We start from the raw sequence: 15,205 nt of genomic DNA, 5'->3' as shown, positions 1-15,205 counted from the left end.
ATGGAGCGCCCACAATTTCTGAAGGCCAGCTGTTCCACTGGTTAATTGTCCTCACTGTTAGGAAATTTCTCCCTAATTCCAGGTTGCTTCTCTCTTTGATCAGTTTCCATCCATTATTTCTTGTCCTGCCCTCTGGTGCTTTGGAGAATAATTTGACCCTCCTCTTCTTTGTGGCAGCCCCTCAAATACTGGAAGACTGCTATCATGTCACTCCTATTTCTTCTTTTCTTTAGACTAGCCAAACCCAAGCCTTGCAGCTGCTCTTCACATGTTTTAGCCTCCAGGCCTTTGATCATCTTAGTTGCTCTTCTCTGAATTTTTTCCCAAACTCTCAACATCCTTTTTGTGATATGGTGACCAAAATTGGCTGCAGTATTCCAGATGTGGCCTCACCAGGGTTTTATAAAGCGTACTAATACTTCGTACTAAAGCGTACTAATACTTCGTGTGATCTTGATTCTATGTCTGTTTATGCAACCCTGGATTGTATTAGCTTTTTTGGCTGCTGCTGCACACTGTGGGCTCATGGTTAAGTGATCGTCCACCAGGACTCCAAGTTCCCTTTCACAGTTGCTGTTTTTGAGCCAGGTCTCGCCTAATCTGTACTTGTATCTTTGATTGTTAGTGTCTTCCAGGCTACCTGTCTTATCAGATTATTGCATTCTTCAGAAAATAAGATTGGAAAGTTAAGATTTGCAAAGCAAACCAATTTAGGAACATTGAATGATGAACGAATCAATGCGGAATGGGCCAAAGATGCATTCTTTGAAAATAAAAACTGATGCCTGAGTGATGTCTTTTGTTTGGGAGTTGATGGTTCAGATAACGATCGCAAGGGAATCAAAGGGTCCAGATTGAGAAGTGAGGAAGGCCCAGTTAAGCACCCAGGAAGGTGGACTAAACTATGATTATGCTCAGATACTATGAAAAGTATTCCACCAGAGGAATACATGAAACATGAAATGAAAAAAACATGAAACATGAAATGAAAAAAAAAATCTGAAATGACTTCTATCTTCTAACTAATCAAGGAGAGAAGCAACCTGCAAAGAGGAGGGGGTCAATTTATTTTCCAAAGCACCAGAAGGCAAGACAGGAAACAACGGATGGAAACTAATCAAGGAGAGAAGCAACCTGGAATTAAGGAGAAACTTCCTGACAGCGAGGACAATCAACCAGTGGAACAGCTTGCCACCAGAAATCGTGGGCGCTCCATCACTGGAGGTTTTTAAGAAGAGACTGGACAGTCACTTGTCTAAGGTGGTATAGGGAGCGGGGAGCTGGACTAGAAGACCTCTAAGGTCCCATCCAGCTCTATTCTGATTTACTGATTGAAATGCTCCAGTAGTGTCTCCTGCTTGAGCCGAGCATTGGACTAGATAACCTCCAAGGTCCCTTCCAGCTTCTATTCTGATTCTGAATTCTTTCCTTAAGGGGTTTGCCAGGTCACACACACACCCCAATTTGGGTGTCACACAACAACAAAACTTGTTTTTAACATTTGCAAACTAGCAGGAAACCCTGGGAATCGGGTGGCAAGTACATTTAAAGAACAACTAACGGAATACCCAGAAGGATTACTGTGCTCAAGGCACGTTTGAAGCTGGCAATAACCGCGACACCCCCCCCCCCCGCCTTTCCTTCCAGCAGGGAGAGAACCTGGGTCTCCGAGGGAGACAGGCGGCCTGGGGGCGTCTAGATTGTAGATTTGGGGGTGCTGGTGGGGGTGGAGGCGTTCCCAAGGGAGATCCAGCTGCAAATCCCGCCCCTCCCAAGAGGAGAGAAGGAAAGGGGGCCACCCGGAGATGCACGCCCAGCTCGGAGCAGACCCGGACCCAGTAGAGGCTCCGTGGGGCGGGAAAAGGAGCAGCTCCGGGGATATAAGAGGCAGCAGCGGAGGCGAGAAGGGTCCCCGGGCCGGCAAGGGGAGCCTCCGTCCACCCCCGACCCTCGCAGCCAACGAGGGTGGGAGGAGCCAACGCGGCAGGGGAGGAGCCAACGCGGGGAGGAGAGGAGCCCAGACTCGGAGGCGGAGTGAATCGAGCAGGGGGCGGGACCGCGCGGCCGGCAAGCCAATGGCGTGGCGCAGGCGGCGCCCGTATGCAAATACGAACGGCGTGACGGGGTACAGCCCTCAAATTCCACATGAGGAGACTTCGCGAAGGCGGCGCCCGGAGAGGAAGGGGCGGGGCTTCGCCGAAAAGGCGGCGCTGGGAGGTCCCGCCCCACTTTCGGAATCAGAGAGCTGACCCGAGGAGAGCGGCACTTCGGAGTCGGAGAAACCGGATGTAAGTAGAGCGCGGAGGCTGCTGGGAGTCGCGGTGAGGGAGGAAGCCGGGTACGCCTCGGGCCTGCCCGGAAAGGGTCGGGGAGAGGCGGAGGCTTCGGCCTTCCTCCCCCGGAAGGGTGGGCGGGCCTGGGACTCCCCTCCGGGGAAGCCGTGACCCGCCTCTCCTCCTCCCCCTTCGTCCCTGCAGGAGGACGTTCGAGCCCGGCGGAGGAAGGAAGGAGGCGCCGCCCGAGAGGAGAGGAGGCCCCGCGGAGCAGCCCCGGGAGGAGACGGCGGGGGAGGCCCGGAAGGGATGAGCCGAAGGGGACTCCGGGAAAGGAGGCCGCCTGGAGGGAAAAGCGGGGAGCAGGAAACGGTCGGAGAAAAGAAATATCAGTGCACAGAATGTGAAAAATCCTTCAGAACGAATGAAAACCTGGAAAACCACCTGAGAATCCACTCAGGAGAGAAACCATTTATATGCCTGGAGTGTGGAAAGAGCTTCAGTCAGAGGGGAACCCTTTACGCCCATCGGAGGATCCACACGGGAGAAAAACCCTATAAATGCCTGGAATGCGGGAAAACCTTCAGTTTAAGCGGAAACCTTTACGCCCATCAAAGGATCCACACAGGAGAAAAACCATTTAAATGCCTCGAATGCGGAAAAACCTTCCGGCTCGGTGGAAACCTTTACATACACAAAAGAACCCACACTGGAGAAAAGCCATATAAATGCCTGGAGTGTGGAAAATGCTTTATTGTGAGTGGGCACCTCCTTCGACACCAAAGAACTCACACGGGGGAAAAGCTGCATAAATGCCTGGAATGTGAAAAGACCTTTAGCGAGAGGGAAAGCCTTTGTGAACATCAAAAGATCCACTCAAGAGAAAAACTGCATAAATGCCTGGAATGTGGAAAGAGCTTCAGTCAGAGGAGAAGCCTTTATAATCACCAAAGAGTTCACACTAGGGAAAAAGAATACAAATGCCTGGAGTGTGAAAAGAGCTTCAGTCAGAGGAAAAGCCTTTCTAATCATAGAAGAATTCACACTAGAGAAAAAGAATACAAATGCCTGGAATGTGAAAAGAGCTTCAGTCAAAGGGGACACCTTTATAGACATCAAAGAATCCACTCAAGGGAGAAACCGTACAAATGTCTGGAGTGTGAGAAGACCTTTTCTGAAAGTGCACATCTCCGTCAACATCAAAGGATCCACACAGGAGAGAAGCCGTATGAGTGCCTGGATTGTGGAAAGAGATTCCGTCAAAATGGGACCCTTTATATGCATCAAAGAATTCACACAGGAAACAAACCATATAAATGCTTAGAGTGTGGAAAGAGCTTTACTGATGGTGGACAACTTAGTCAACATCAAAGGATCCATACAGGAGAGAAACCATATCGATGCCTGGAGTGTGGAAAAGCTTTCAGTCGGGTAGAACACCTCAGTCAGCATGAAAGAATTCACACAGGACAGAAACCATATAAATGCATAAAGTGTGGAAAGAGTTTCAGTCACAAGGCAAGCCTTTACGCACATCAAAGAATCCACTCTGGAGAAAAACCCTTTAAATGCCCGGAGTGTGGAAAATGCTTTACTCAGGGTGGACATCTCTATCAACATCAAAGGATTCACACGGGGGAGAAACCCTATAAGTGCTTGGAGTGTGGAAAGAGCTTCAGTCAGCGGGGAAACCTTTATAGCCATCAAAGAATCCATTCAGGTGAGAAATCCTATAAATGCTTGGCATTGGAAAGAAATTTGCTCAGAGGGGACACCATCAACTTCAAAGAGTTCGCACAAGAGTAAAAAAAACTGTACCTGCCTGGAGTGCGGAAAGAGCTTCAGTGACAACGTAGGCCTCAGTAAATATTACTGAGTAAATATCACCGGGAGAAGAAATTTTTACATTTGTACAGATTGAAAAATCCTTCAAAAGAAATGGAAATCTCCCCAAACCATCCAAGCAAAACTATAGAAATGGACAGATAAAAGTAAAAATTTGCCCCATCCAGTTGTTTTGCGACTCTTAAGGGCCATGCTTATCTGTGTTTCTTCGCCAAGACTGCCAGCGTGATCCAGAGACATTTCCGTCGTCTTGTGGCCAGCATGACTATATGCTGATGCGCCTGGAACGCTGTTACTCTTCCACCAAAGTGCTACCTGTTTATCGACTTTCATTTGCATGTTTTTAAATGGCTAATTGGGCAGGAGCTGGGACTCATCCCATCACACAACTCTTTTCAACACCAGGGAAATCCGGAGATCCAGACAGTTCATATGTGTATAAAGATTTATCATAAGCTTAAGCTCTCTACAAGAATCTGAACTACTAACTGTCAAGGGAAATTAACGGGAGTTAAGAATGGAAAGGAATTTAAGGTGGGCTGGACTTAGATCTCTTGTGGGCACAAAGGGACTGATGAAGCATTCGGGCTAAGCCTGGTCATCTCCTACAGCTCTTGGGTCTTCAACCTGGGCTGTCAGCTTTCCAGCCGACAAGCTCAAAGTCTTTAACCGCCATCGCATCCCCTTATAGAGTGTTACAATACCCAGCAATGTCAGTGCAGCCCTGGATGTAACGCACGTTTTTTTTTAAAGGCTAAGAAACTCCTCGAATATTTATCACAGATCTAATTACCGTCCAATAAAACCCAGATGTGGATACTTACTCTTCATTGCCATCTCAACCTGTGTGCTTCAACTTGAGCGCATAATGTATTATCAGCCCAAGCATTAGGCATCAAGCTATCCGAAACAGGGCCATTTTACTTAGTTCCTTTCTTGCTACAGTTTAATGATTGTGCTATTTTGTGTTGCTTCATAGCTGAATTTGAATGACGTTGCAAATTATTTTTCTCTGATCGCTCATCGTTTCTTACAAATTGATCCACGTCTTGCAAATACTGTGAGGAGTACATATACCTATTAGCACGACTGTATTCAATTGTGCATACTTATTCTCACAAATTTGTGGTGCTGTATTTTAGATATTACTCAACAAGCCGGAACAGAATCTGTCTTTTTTTTTTTTTAAGTAGCTGAGGCACATGCAAGTTAAGATTTCTTGTGGGTGCAAAGGGACTCATGACTAACGACACATTTGACCCCTCCCACGGACTCAGCCTGGTCATCTATAGGTCTTGAGTCTCGAACCCGGGCTGTCAGCTCTCCAGCTGACAAACTCAAAGTCTTTAACCATTGAGCCATCCAGCCCCATTATAGTGTGTTGCTACAATGCTTTAATACCCAGCAAAGTCAATGCAACCCTGAGGATGTAATGCACAAAGGTTTTTTAAAGGCTAAGAAACTCCTTGAATATTTATCCCATATCTAATTATCCAATAAGGTGCTTTTTTTCAAGAGGCAATTGGACTTTCTTGATTTTCTTTCAAGACGTTTCGCTTCTCATCCAAGAAGCTTCTCCAGCTCTGAACGGCCTCCCCCTCACCATCTCCCGCAATTCCCAGAAGCCCCTGTGCTCTGCTTGCAGCTGGTTTCTTTGACTGAAGCACCGTGCTCCTTCAATCAGAGCTGAAGAAGCTTCTTGGATGAGAAGCAAAACGTCTTCAAAGGAAATCAAGAAAGTCCAATTGCCTCTTGGAAAAAAAAGCACCTTGGCGACAACGATGACCTGGACGGCTAAGAATCTCCACAGATGTTTACCCTTCATTGCCATCTCAACCAGTGTGCTTCAACTTGAGTGCATAATGTATTATCAGCCCAAGCATTAGGAATCAAACAGGACCATTTTATTATTTCCTTTATTGCTACAATTGACTGATTGTACCATTTTATTGTAATAAAAGCTTAGTTTTCATCTACATTAACAGTCTGTAGACCTTTGAAAATGTGACTGGCACATAAGTAACCAGTGTATACAACTTATTGGGTGAATCTTCATCTTCATTGCGCTTTCCGGATAAGCGTACACGGATACGATAAGGAACATTCCTTACTCCTTTCGCCCACACAGCCTTGTTCAATCGGGTATCAATGCGTACATCAGGAGTACCCATTTCCTTCATAGCAAATTTTCAAATCTCCTTAAGAGCACAAGGAGCCCGTTTCTTGAAGCCCACGGCATGGATCCTTTTGTGAATATTTATAGTATATTCTCGAGTAACCACCTCATTGATCGGTGATCGGCCTTTCTTCTTTTCACCACCTTTCTTTGCAGGGGCCGCCCTACTTAGGACAAGCGCGGAAAGATTGTACCATTTTATGTTGCTTCATAGTTTGAATTTGAATGACGTTAGGGATTGTTTTCTCTGACCATCGTTTCTTACAAATTGTTTCGCATCTTGCCAATACTGCGAGGAGTACATAAATCTAGTAGTAGCGTGACGGTATACAATTACACATACTTACCCTCGAATTTGTTCAAAAGGTCAATGGTGCTGTATTTTATATATTACTCAGCAAGTCAGACCAGAATCGGTCTGCTGGAAGCTGAGACTAAGGCTGAGCTTATGAAGAAACAGCCCCTTTGTCTCTGCTTCCTGGAGCTGTCACAATATCCAAATATAAGCCACTTGCCTATCCCCCTTGGCTGGAACACATCTGTCCCAACACAGCTGATGGGCAGCAAGCAGAGGAAGCCAGGTGTATGTTGCAGTGTTCAAAGCTGTTTATTTTCAGGTAGCTTTTAAGTGCCAAATGTAACATCTCCCCCAAAAAACGCTGTAAGTGATTGACCCAAATCAATCAAACTCAGGTCTGGGAATCTGGGCATGGCCCTGAAGGCCTATGAAGGAATTTAGATAAAGATAAGATAACCTTTATTGTCATTTTTACACTGTGGGCACAATGGCACACATCAAAAATGAAATTTAGCTGCCCGCTCTCAAAGTGAAACGCATGCATGACACACACCTAAACATACTATGAACAACATACGCATAGACCCACACCCCTACATATACGTAGCAAATAAATATTAAATACTGTCCATCTTGAATATATAACGGAAGGAGGAAGCTTGAGAGTTCGCAAGGTTAATGCTGTATGGAATGAAACTGGTTGAATCTGAATTTTCTCCTACGGATACCACGAAGACCCCTCCTCCCAGAAGGTAACAAGGAAAACAGGTCGTGAAGAGGAGATGCTTTTCTCATGTAACGCAGAAACTGCAGGCGCTGCTGTGCCCGCTTCACCAGTGTCTCGCTGTTGAGCAACCAAGCCAGCCTACTCGTTAGCTGCACACCCAGGAATTTGATGCTGGTAACCATTTCCACAGGGGAATCATTAATGCACAGAGAAGTGTGGCTGTGCCTGCCTTTTCTGAAATCAACAATGATTTCTATGGTTTTTCCGGTATTTAAAACTAGGCTGTTTTCCCTACGCCAGTTCACCAACCCCTCAACCTCCTTCCGGTAATTTAGAACTGATCTTGGAGAGGGAAGCCATTAAGGGGAATGTGGAGAAGGGATTACAGTTAATCCTTGATTTACAACCACAGCTGAGCCCAGAGGTTCTGTTGGTAAGTGAGACATTTGTTATGTGAGTTTTGCCCCATTTTTACAGCCTTGCCACAGTTAAGTGAATTTCTGCAGTTAAGCGAGTCTGCCTTCCTCATCGATTTTGCTTGTCAAAAATGTTGCAAAAGGCGATCCCATGACCTTGGGATACAACAATGGTCCTAAGTATGAACCAGTTGCCAAGCATCTGACTTCTGATCACATGATTATGGGGATGCTGTAAAGGTCGTAAATATAAAACATGGTCATAAGTCACTTTTTTTTCCAGTGCCTGTCCTATGCAGTGCTTTTGGCATTTGGGGATTGTGGCTGATATTCATGGTACTCTTGTCCCTCAAGGAACTAGATTTTCTGAAGTGGTACCCAGTTGGTTAGAATAACGCAATGCAGTGTCAAAGCAGCAGTAGGGAGAATCCCAACAGGCAAGATAAATATCGGAACCTGTAATAAAACCAAAACAAAGCATAAAATCACATTGAAACAGCAATGAAACAGTCCCATTCTTAAACAGTACATATCTTAATATGCCTAGAGAAATAATATCTTCATTTCTTATCCAGAATAATTACTGTAGCCACCAGAAGTACCTTCAGGGACATTATTTCCATGCCTTTTGCTAGCCCTGTTTCCCCCCCTAAAATTACACATTATAAATGTGATGTGGTTCGTAAAAAAAAAAAAAAAAAGCACACTGAAGCAATTTGGTGCATCAAACTAGTATTTACTTACCGTTACTCCCTCCTCAAATTGTAGGACCTCAAAACTGCCTTCACATCATTGTCTATGACAGTATTTCTCAACCTTGGCCGTTTGAAGATGTATGGACGTCAACTCCCAGAATTCTCCAGTCAGTTTAGCCGACTGGGGAATTCTGGGAGCTGAAGTCCTCACATCTTCAAACGGCCAAGGTTGAGAAACCCTGGTCTATGAGCTCCTTCTCTTCAACACCAGGACTGCCCATTCGGGCTTTCCATAGGTATAGGTGTGCCTGGCTCAACAGCAACTGTGAGAGGTACTAATAGAGAACCATTTTAAATTTGAGCCAGCATTGAGTTGCAGCTGCCAAAAAAGCCAATGCAATCCCATCAACAGAGGGACATCTGATTGAGATGGTATAGGACAGGGGTAGGCCACCTTGGCTCTTTTATGACTGGTGGACTTCAACTCCCAGAATTCCTGAGCCAGCCCTGCTGAGGGGAAAGGGAGAGGTTTCCAAGCTGAGCCATGATGGCTCAGGAATTCTGGGAGTTGAAGTCCACGAGTCATAAAGTGGTCTAGGCCTAGGCCAGAGGTAGGCAACCTTGGCTCTTTTATGACTCATGGACTTCAACTCCCAGAATTCCTGAGCCAGCATGGCTCAGCTTGGAAACCTCTCCCTTTCCCCTCAGCAGGGCTGGCTCAGGAATTCTGGGAGTTGAAGTTCACGAGTCATAAAAGAGCCAAAGTTTCCCTCATGCTGGCTCAGGAATTCTGGGAGTTGAAGTCCACGAGTCATAAAAGATCCAAGGTGGCCTACCCCTGGTCTAGTCAGTTATGTCCTTAGTCTTCCCAGCTTTGGATGGTCATTAAATGAAACTGGATGGTTCCCGTCAAGATGAAATCTGAAGCATCGGATGAAACTTTGATCTATTCCCAAACCTATTCCCTGAAAATCACCTGCTCCGACCCCGCCCCGCCCGGGAGAGGGGCTGCTGGGGGCCGCGGGGGGAGCCTGGCCGGAGCCCCCCAGGAGGAAGAAGGCAGGAAGCGCAGCCCCAGCTCCCCCCCGCCCTGCCCAGGGAGAGACCCCCAGTGGGGGGAGGGAGGGAGGGGGCCCCTCAGCTCAGCCGGCCTGGATGCGGGGGGGGGCGAGGGGGGGAGAAGACTTCAAGGGGAGCCCCTCGCCCCACCCCCTTGCCGAATAGACCCTTCGCTACTGCGCACGCGCCATGTGGCTGATGGTTGGAAGGAAGCAGGACGCCGATTGGTCGCTGTGGGGAGGGCAGCGATTGGCAGGAGGACTCCTCGGGGCGCTCCATTCAAAGGAAAGAAGAGCTACCGGTAACAGGAAAAGACCTCGCAGGAAAGTCCCGCCTCCACTTCCGGAAAAAATAGAACTGAGGCGCCCTAATTGATTCGGCCGCGGAGGGGCTCGGATCCAGGTAGGGCGCAAGGGATGCTGGGAGTCGCAGTCCGAGAGGCTCTCTGGCGGAGAAGGGAACCCCGGGAAGGAGGGGGGAGCCCGAGGCCTGCTCTGGCGGGACGGGGGCTGGGAGGGAGGCCTGCCCGGAAAGTCTCCCTGAGAGGCGACATATGATGATAGATCGGGGGAAGCGGGACGTAGATTGGGCGCTCTGGGCAGGGCAGCGATTGGCAGGAGGACTCCTAGGGGCGGGTCCATTCAAAGGAAAGAGGAAGAGCAGCCAGGAACAGACCTCGCTGGGAAGTCCCGCCTCCACTTCCGGGAACGAATAGAACTGAAGCGCTCTAATTGATTCATCCACGGGCGGGCTCGGACCCAGGTAGGGCGCAAGGGATGCTGGGAGTCGCAGTCCGAGAGGCTCTCTGGCGGAGGAGGGGAAGGGAAGGGAGGGGGGAGGCGAGGCCTGGTCTGGCGGGACGGGCGCTGGGAGGGAGGCCTACCCGAAAAGTCTCACTGACAGGCGGAGGCTTCGGCCTTCCTCCCCGGGCGGGCCTGGGACTCCCCTCCGGGGAAGGGACGAAGCCCTGACCCGCCTCTCCTCCTCTCCCTTCGCCCCTGCAGGAGGACGGGCGAGCCCGGCGGAGGAAGGAAGGAAGGAAGGAAGGAAGGAGGCGCCGCCCGAGAGGAGAGGAGGCCCCGCGGAGCAGCCCCGGGAGGAGACGGCGCGGAAGGCCCGGAAGGGATGAGCCGAAGGGGACTCCGGGAAAGGAGGCCGCCTGGAGGGAGAAGCGGGGAGCAGGAAACGGGCGGAGACCCCGAGACGGGCCTGGAGGGCGGAGGGTCCTTCAGAAGAGGCGGAAGACTCGGGAATCCCCAGAGAATCCAGGAGGGAGGAGAGAAACATCAGTGCCCGGAATGTGGAAAATCTTTCAAAGCAAATGGAGATCTTAAAATGCATCAAAGGATCCACTCAGAAGAAAAACCGTTTAAATGCCTGGAGTGTGGAAAGAGCTTCAGTCAGAGGAGCAGCCTTTATAGACATCAAAGGATCCACTCAGGAGAGAAACCACATAAATGCCTGGAGTGTGGAAAGAGCTTCAGTCAGAAGGGACACCTTTATACACATCAAAGGATCCACTCAGGAGAGAAACCGTACGGATGCCCAGAGTGTGGAAAGAGCTTCAGTTGCAGCAGCAACCTTCATAGACATCAAAAAATCCACTCAGGAGAGAAACAGCATAAATGTCTGGAGTGTGGAAAGAGCTTCAGTTGCAGCAGCAGCCTTTATATACATCAAAGGATCCACTCAGGAGAAAAGCCACATAAATGCCTGGAGTGTGGAAAGAGCTTCAATGTGAGGGGACACCTTTATAGACATCAAAGGATCCACTCAAGAGAGAAACCGTACGGATGCCCAGAGTGTGGAAAGAGCTTCAGTTGCAGCAGCAGCCTTTATATACATCAAAGGATCCACTCAGGAGAAAAACCACATAAATGCCTGGATTGTGGAAAGAGCTTCAATCGGAGGGGACACCTTTATAGACATCAAAGGATCCACACAGGAGAAAAACCTTGTAAATGTCTGGAGTGTGGAAAGAACTTCAGTTGCAGCAGCAGCCTTTATATACATCAAAGGATCCACTCAGGAGAAAAACCACATAAATGTCTGGAGTGTGGAAAGAGCTTCAGTCTGAGGGGAACCCTTTATAGACATCAAAGGATCCACACAGGAGAAAAACCTTATAAATGCCTGGAGTGTGGAAAGAGCTTCAGTGAGAAGAGCAGCCTTTATAGACATCAAAGGATCCACACAGGGGGAAAATGTTATAAATGCCTGGAGTGTGGAAAGAGCTTCAGTCTGAGGGGAAACCTTTATAGACATCAAAGGATCCATACAGGAGAAAAACCTTATGAATGCCTGGAGTGTGGAAAGAGGTTCAGTCTTCAAGGAAACCTTTATGCACATCAAAGGGTCCACTCAGGAAAGAAACAGCATAAATGCCTGGAGTGTGGAAAGAGCTTCAGTTGCAGCAGCAGCCTTTATACACATCAAAGGATCCACTCAGGAGAAAAACCACATAAATGTCTGGAGTGTGGAAACAGCTTCAACGTGAGGGGACAACTTTATAGACATCAAAGGATCCACTCAGGAGAAAAACCACATAAATGCCTGGAGTGTGGAAAGAGCTTCAATGTGAGGGGACACCTTTATAGACATCAAAGGATCCACACAGGAGAAAAACCACATAAATGTTTGGAGTGTAGAAAGAGCTTCAGTCTGAGGGGAAACCTTTATAGACATCAAAGGATCCACACAGGAGAAAAACCTTATAAATGTCTGGAGTGTGGAAAGAGGTTCAGTCTTCAAGGAAACCTTTATGCACATCGAAGAATTCACTCAGGAGAGAAACTGCATAAATGCCTGGAATGTGGAAAGAGCTTCAGTCTGAGGGGAAACCTTCATAGACATCAAAGAATCCACACAAGCGGAGAAACCTTATGAATGCCAATTTAGCTTGGAACCATTGCAGTTAACTTTTTAAAAAAATAACGGCTGCTAGCCAGCTCAAGCATCTTCAGCTAGCAAAAGCAAAAACCAGAGCTGGCTCTGAACTTGTTTGGCCATTTGGCCAGGGACAAAAACCCTGCCAGGTTCTCGTAGCCCCGAACAGCCAAGGAAAGTCAGAGAGATAAAAATGGCCGCCACTGCAGTAGAGACTGAAACCAAGTCACAGGGCTAGACAGACCTTTTTGGTCGCAATTCTGAATTTCTAATGTAAGTACCCTTCCTGAATTAATTTAATTAATTCGTTTTTGTGAAAAGTGGCTAAATAAACTCTCGTACCTGGGGGATTACCTGTAAATGCCTCCAGTGTGGAAAGAGCTTTACTGAAAGTCGAGCTCTTCATAAACATCAAAGCATTCACAGAGGAGAAAAAGCATATAAATGTCTGGAGTGTGGAAAGAGTTTCAGTGAGAGGGGAGACCTTTATATACATGAAAGAATTCACCCTGGAAAAAAACCATATAAATGCCTGGAGTGTGGAAAGAACTTCAGTCAGAGGAGAAGCCTTTATAATAATAATCTTTATTGATTAGCCCTTGGGCCATATCAAAGTGCAAAGTTCCAATAACAAATCATTACCAAAGTCTAATAAAAGCAATTTAAAATAAAATTTGATAAAATACAGTTTATAGACATCAAAGGATCCACTCAGGCGAGAAACCGCATAAATACCTGGAATGTGGAAAGGGCTTCAGTCAGAGGAGCAGCCTTTATAGACATCAAAGGATCCACTCAGGAGAAAAACCGTATAAATGCCTGCAGTGTGGAAAGCACTTCAATCTGAGGGGAAACCTTCATTCACGTCAAATTCGTTTTTGTGAAAAGTGGCTAAATGAACTCTTGTACCTAGGGGACTATCTGTAAATGCCTCCAGTGTGGAAAGAGCTTTACTGAAAGTCAAGGTCTCCATAAACATCAAAGCATTCACAGAGGAGAAAAAGCATATAAATGTCTGGAGTGTGGAAGGAGCTTTAGTTGGAGGGGAAACCTTTACAGACATCAAAGACTCCATTCAGGAGAGAAACCATATAAATGCCTGGAGCGTGGAAAGGGTTTCTGTGGGAAGGGAAGTCTTTGTCAGCATCAGTCCACTCGGGAGAAAAACAATACAAATACCTTGAGTGTGGAAAGAGCTTTATTGTTTGTGGACACCTCTATCGACATCAAAGAATTAACATGGGGAAAAATGCTAAATATGGCTGAATGTGGAAAAGCCTTCAGTCACAACGGTGCCACTGAAATAACAATAGCATTTAGGCTTATATGCCGCCCCATAGTGCTTTACAGTGCACTCTGGGAGATTTCCATGGTAAACATTATTTGCATATTGCCGCCAACAATCTGGATCCCCCTTTTACCATCCTCAGAAGGATGGATGGCTGAGTCAAGGCTTGAGCGCTGTCAGAATCAAACTCCAGGCTGTGGACAGTCTGCCTGCAATACTGCACTGAGAAGCTACTTGAATGTTTATCACAGACCTAAGTACAGCTCAGTAAGACAGGTGTGAACTCTTACCCTTCATTGCCATCTCAATCTTTGTCAACATGAATACTATATTCTCAGCCCAAACATTGAGGAGTAAGTAAACTTATGCACAGCGCCATTTTATTATTCCCTTTATTGGTACACTCGGTTTAATGATTGTGCTCTTCTGTGATGCCAAATAGTGGAATTTGAATAATTTTACACACTTTTTCAAGGGGTATGTAATTTTATTCATTAGCTGCACACCCAGGAATTTGATGCTGGTAACCATCTCCACAGGGGAATCATTAATGTACTTTTTCTACTATATGGCGTATAAAAGAAACCCGATTTTGTGTCCTGGATTCCCTCTTTTCATTGAGGGAAATCTCTTTGCTATAATAGACTAATAAATTGCCTTTAAACGATCATCCCACTCGGTGCCTATTTGGAGCAAGTGTGACGTGGCTGAATCTGGGGCTAATTTGGCCTCCGTTGTGGGTGTGAAAGGGCTCCTCCATCTCATTTGTATAATTTAAGTGGGTTTTCCAAACGTCAGCACCATGTAAGGCCATCCCCAGATATATGAAGTAAGGGAGGCTAGACTAGGACAGGCAAAGCTCCGGAAATCCAGCCCTTCTCAACACTGCCACACTTAGCACATGTGAATGTGGGTGTAAGATCTCAGGAAGAGAATTGTGTTGTGTGAATGGAAACAAGATGTTGCTGAACTATAAACTCCAAACTTTCTTACCAATCAGCCTCTGCAGTGCCTTCGCCAGCCTACCTGGGCAGGTTGTTGTGCACTCTAATCTAGGAACAGACAGGGCCCCGCCTCCTTGGGAGGAAGAGCTGCCCTCCAAAGGAAACCCTGGGTAGAGCATCTCTGGGCTGCAGCGCTCCTGAGGACCAGCAGGTGGAGTCAAGACCCGTCCTTTATTGCCCCCTGGTGGCCGGTGGGGGAGTTGCTACTCGGCTCTACTTCATCTCGAGGGCTGGGAAAGGCCGTGCCACGTCCCGCAGTAAAAAGGGCACTGGGGTCCCTCAGAGCGTCTCTCGCGGGTGGTTCCTCGGCAGGTGCAAAGAAGGACACACGGGTCGTCGGGGCCAGAGCTGGAGGGATGCCCAGGAGGTCAGTGGCGTGGCCTTCCCCGGCCACAACGGAAGAAACCTACAAGTGGAAATACTGTGGGGGGCACCATGTGTATGCCGGGCAGAAGCGGAAGTGAGGGAGACTCCCGGTGTCATCTTTCTCGGAGGCGGAACAGAGCGAGGCTGCAGGCGTTCAGCTGGAAAAGGGAAG

The 15,205-nt window shown here is 47.5% G+C and overlaps 1 protein-coding gene across 1 annotated transcript in view; it reads left to right on the top strand.

Annotated features, from left to right (window-relative positions):
* The first annotated feature begins 1,805 nt into the window (after positions 1 to 1,805).
* Positions 1,806 to 15,205, top strand: part of LOC107293021 (zinc finger protein 729-like) — a 24,920-nt gene continuing 11,520 nt past the window's right edge. The window contains exons 1-7 of the mRNA XM_029285297.1: positions 1,806 to 1,965; positions 2,623 to 4,075; positions 10,752 to 12,358; positions 12,525 to 12,553; positions 12,746 to 12,941; positions 13,071 to 13,090; positions 13,313 to 13,667. Coding sequence (XP_029141130.1) covers positions 1,806 to 1,965; positions 2,623 to 4,075; positions 10,752 to 12,358; positions 12,525 to 12,553; positions 12,746 to 12,941; positions 13,071 to 13,090; positions 13,313 to 13,667 — 3,820 coding nt within the window. The remainder of the gene's footprint in view (positions 1,966 to 2,622; positions 4,076 to 10,751; positions 12,359 to 12,524; positions 12,554 to 12,745; positions 12,942 to 13,070; positions 13,091 to 13,312; positions 13,668 to 15,205) is intronic.

Source organism: Protobothrops mucrosquamatus, unplaced genomic scaffold, assembly GCF_001527695.2.
Source record: "Protobothrops mucrosquamatus isolate PMUCROS unplaced genomic scaffold, P.Mucros_1.0 scaffold1481, whole genome shotgun sequence".
Lineage (NCBI taxonomy): Eukaryota > Metazoa > Chordata > Lepidosauria > Squamata > Viperidae > Protobothrops > Protobothrops mucrosquamatus.
Note: the sequence above shows the minus strand (reverse complement) of the source record. Positions and strands in the feature narration are given on the sequence as shown.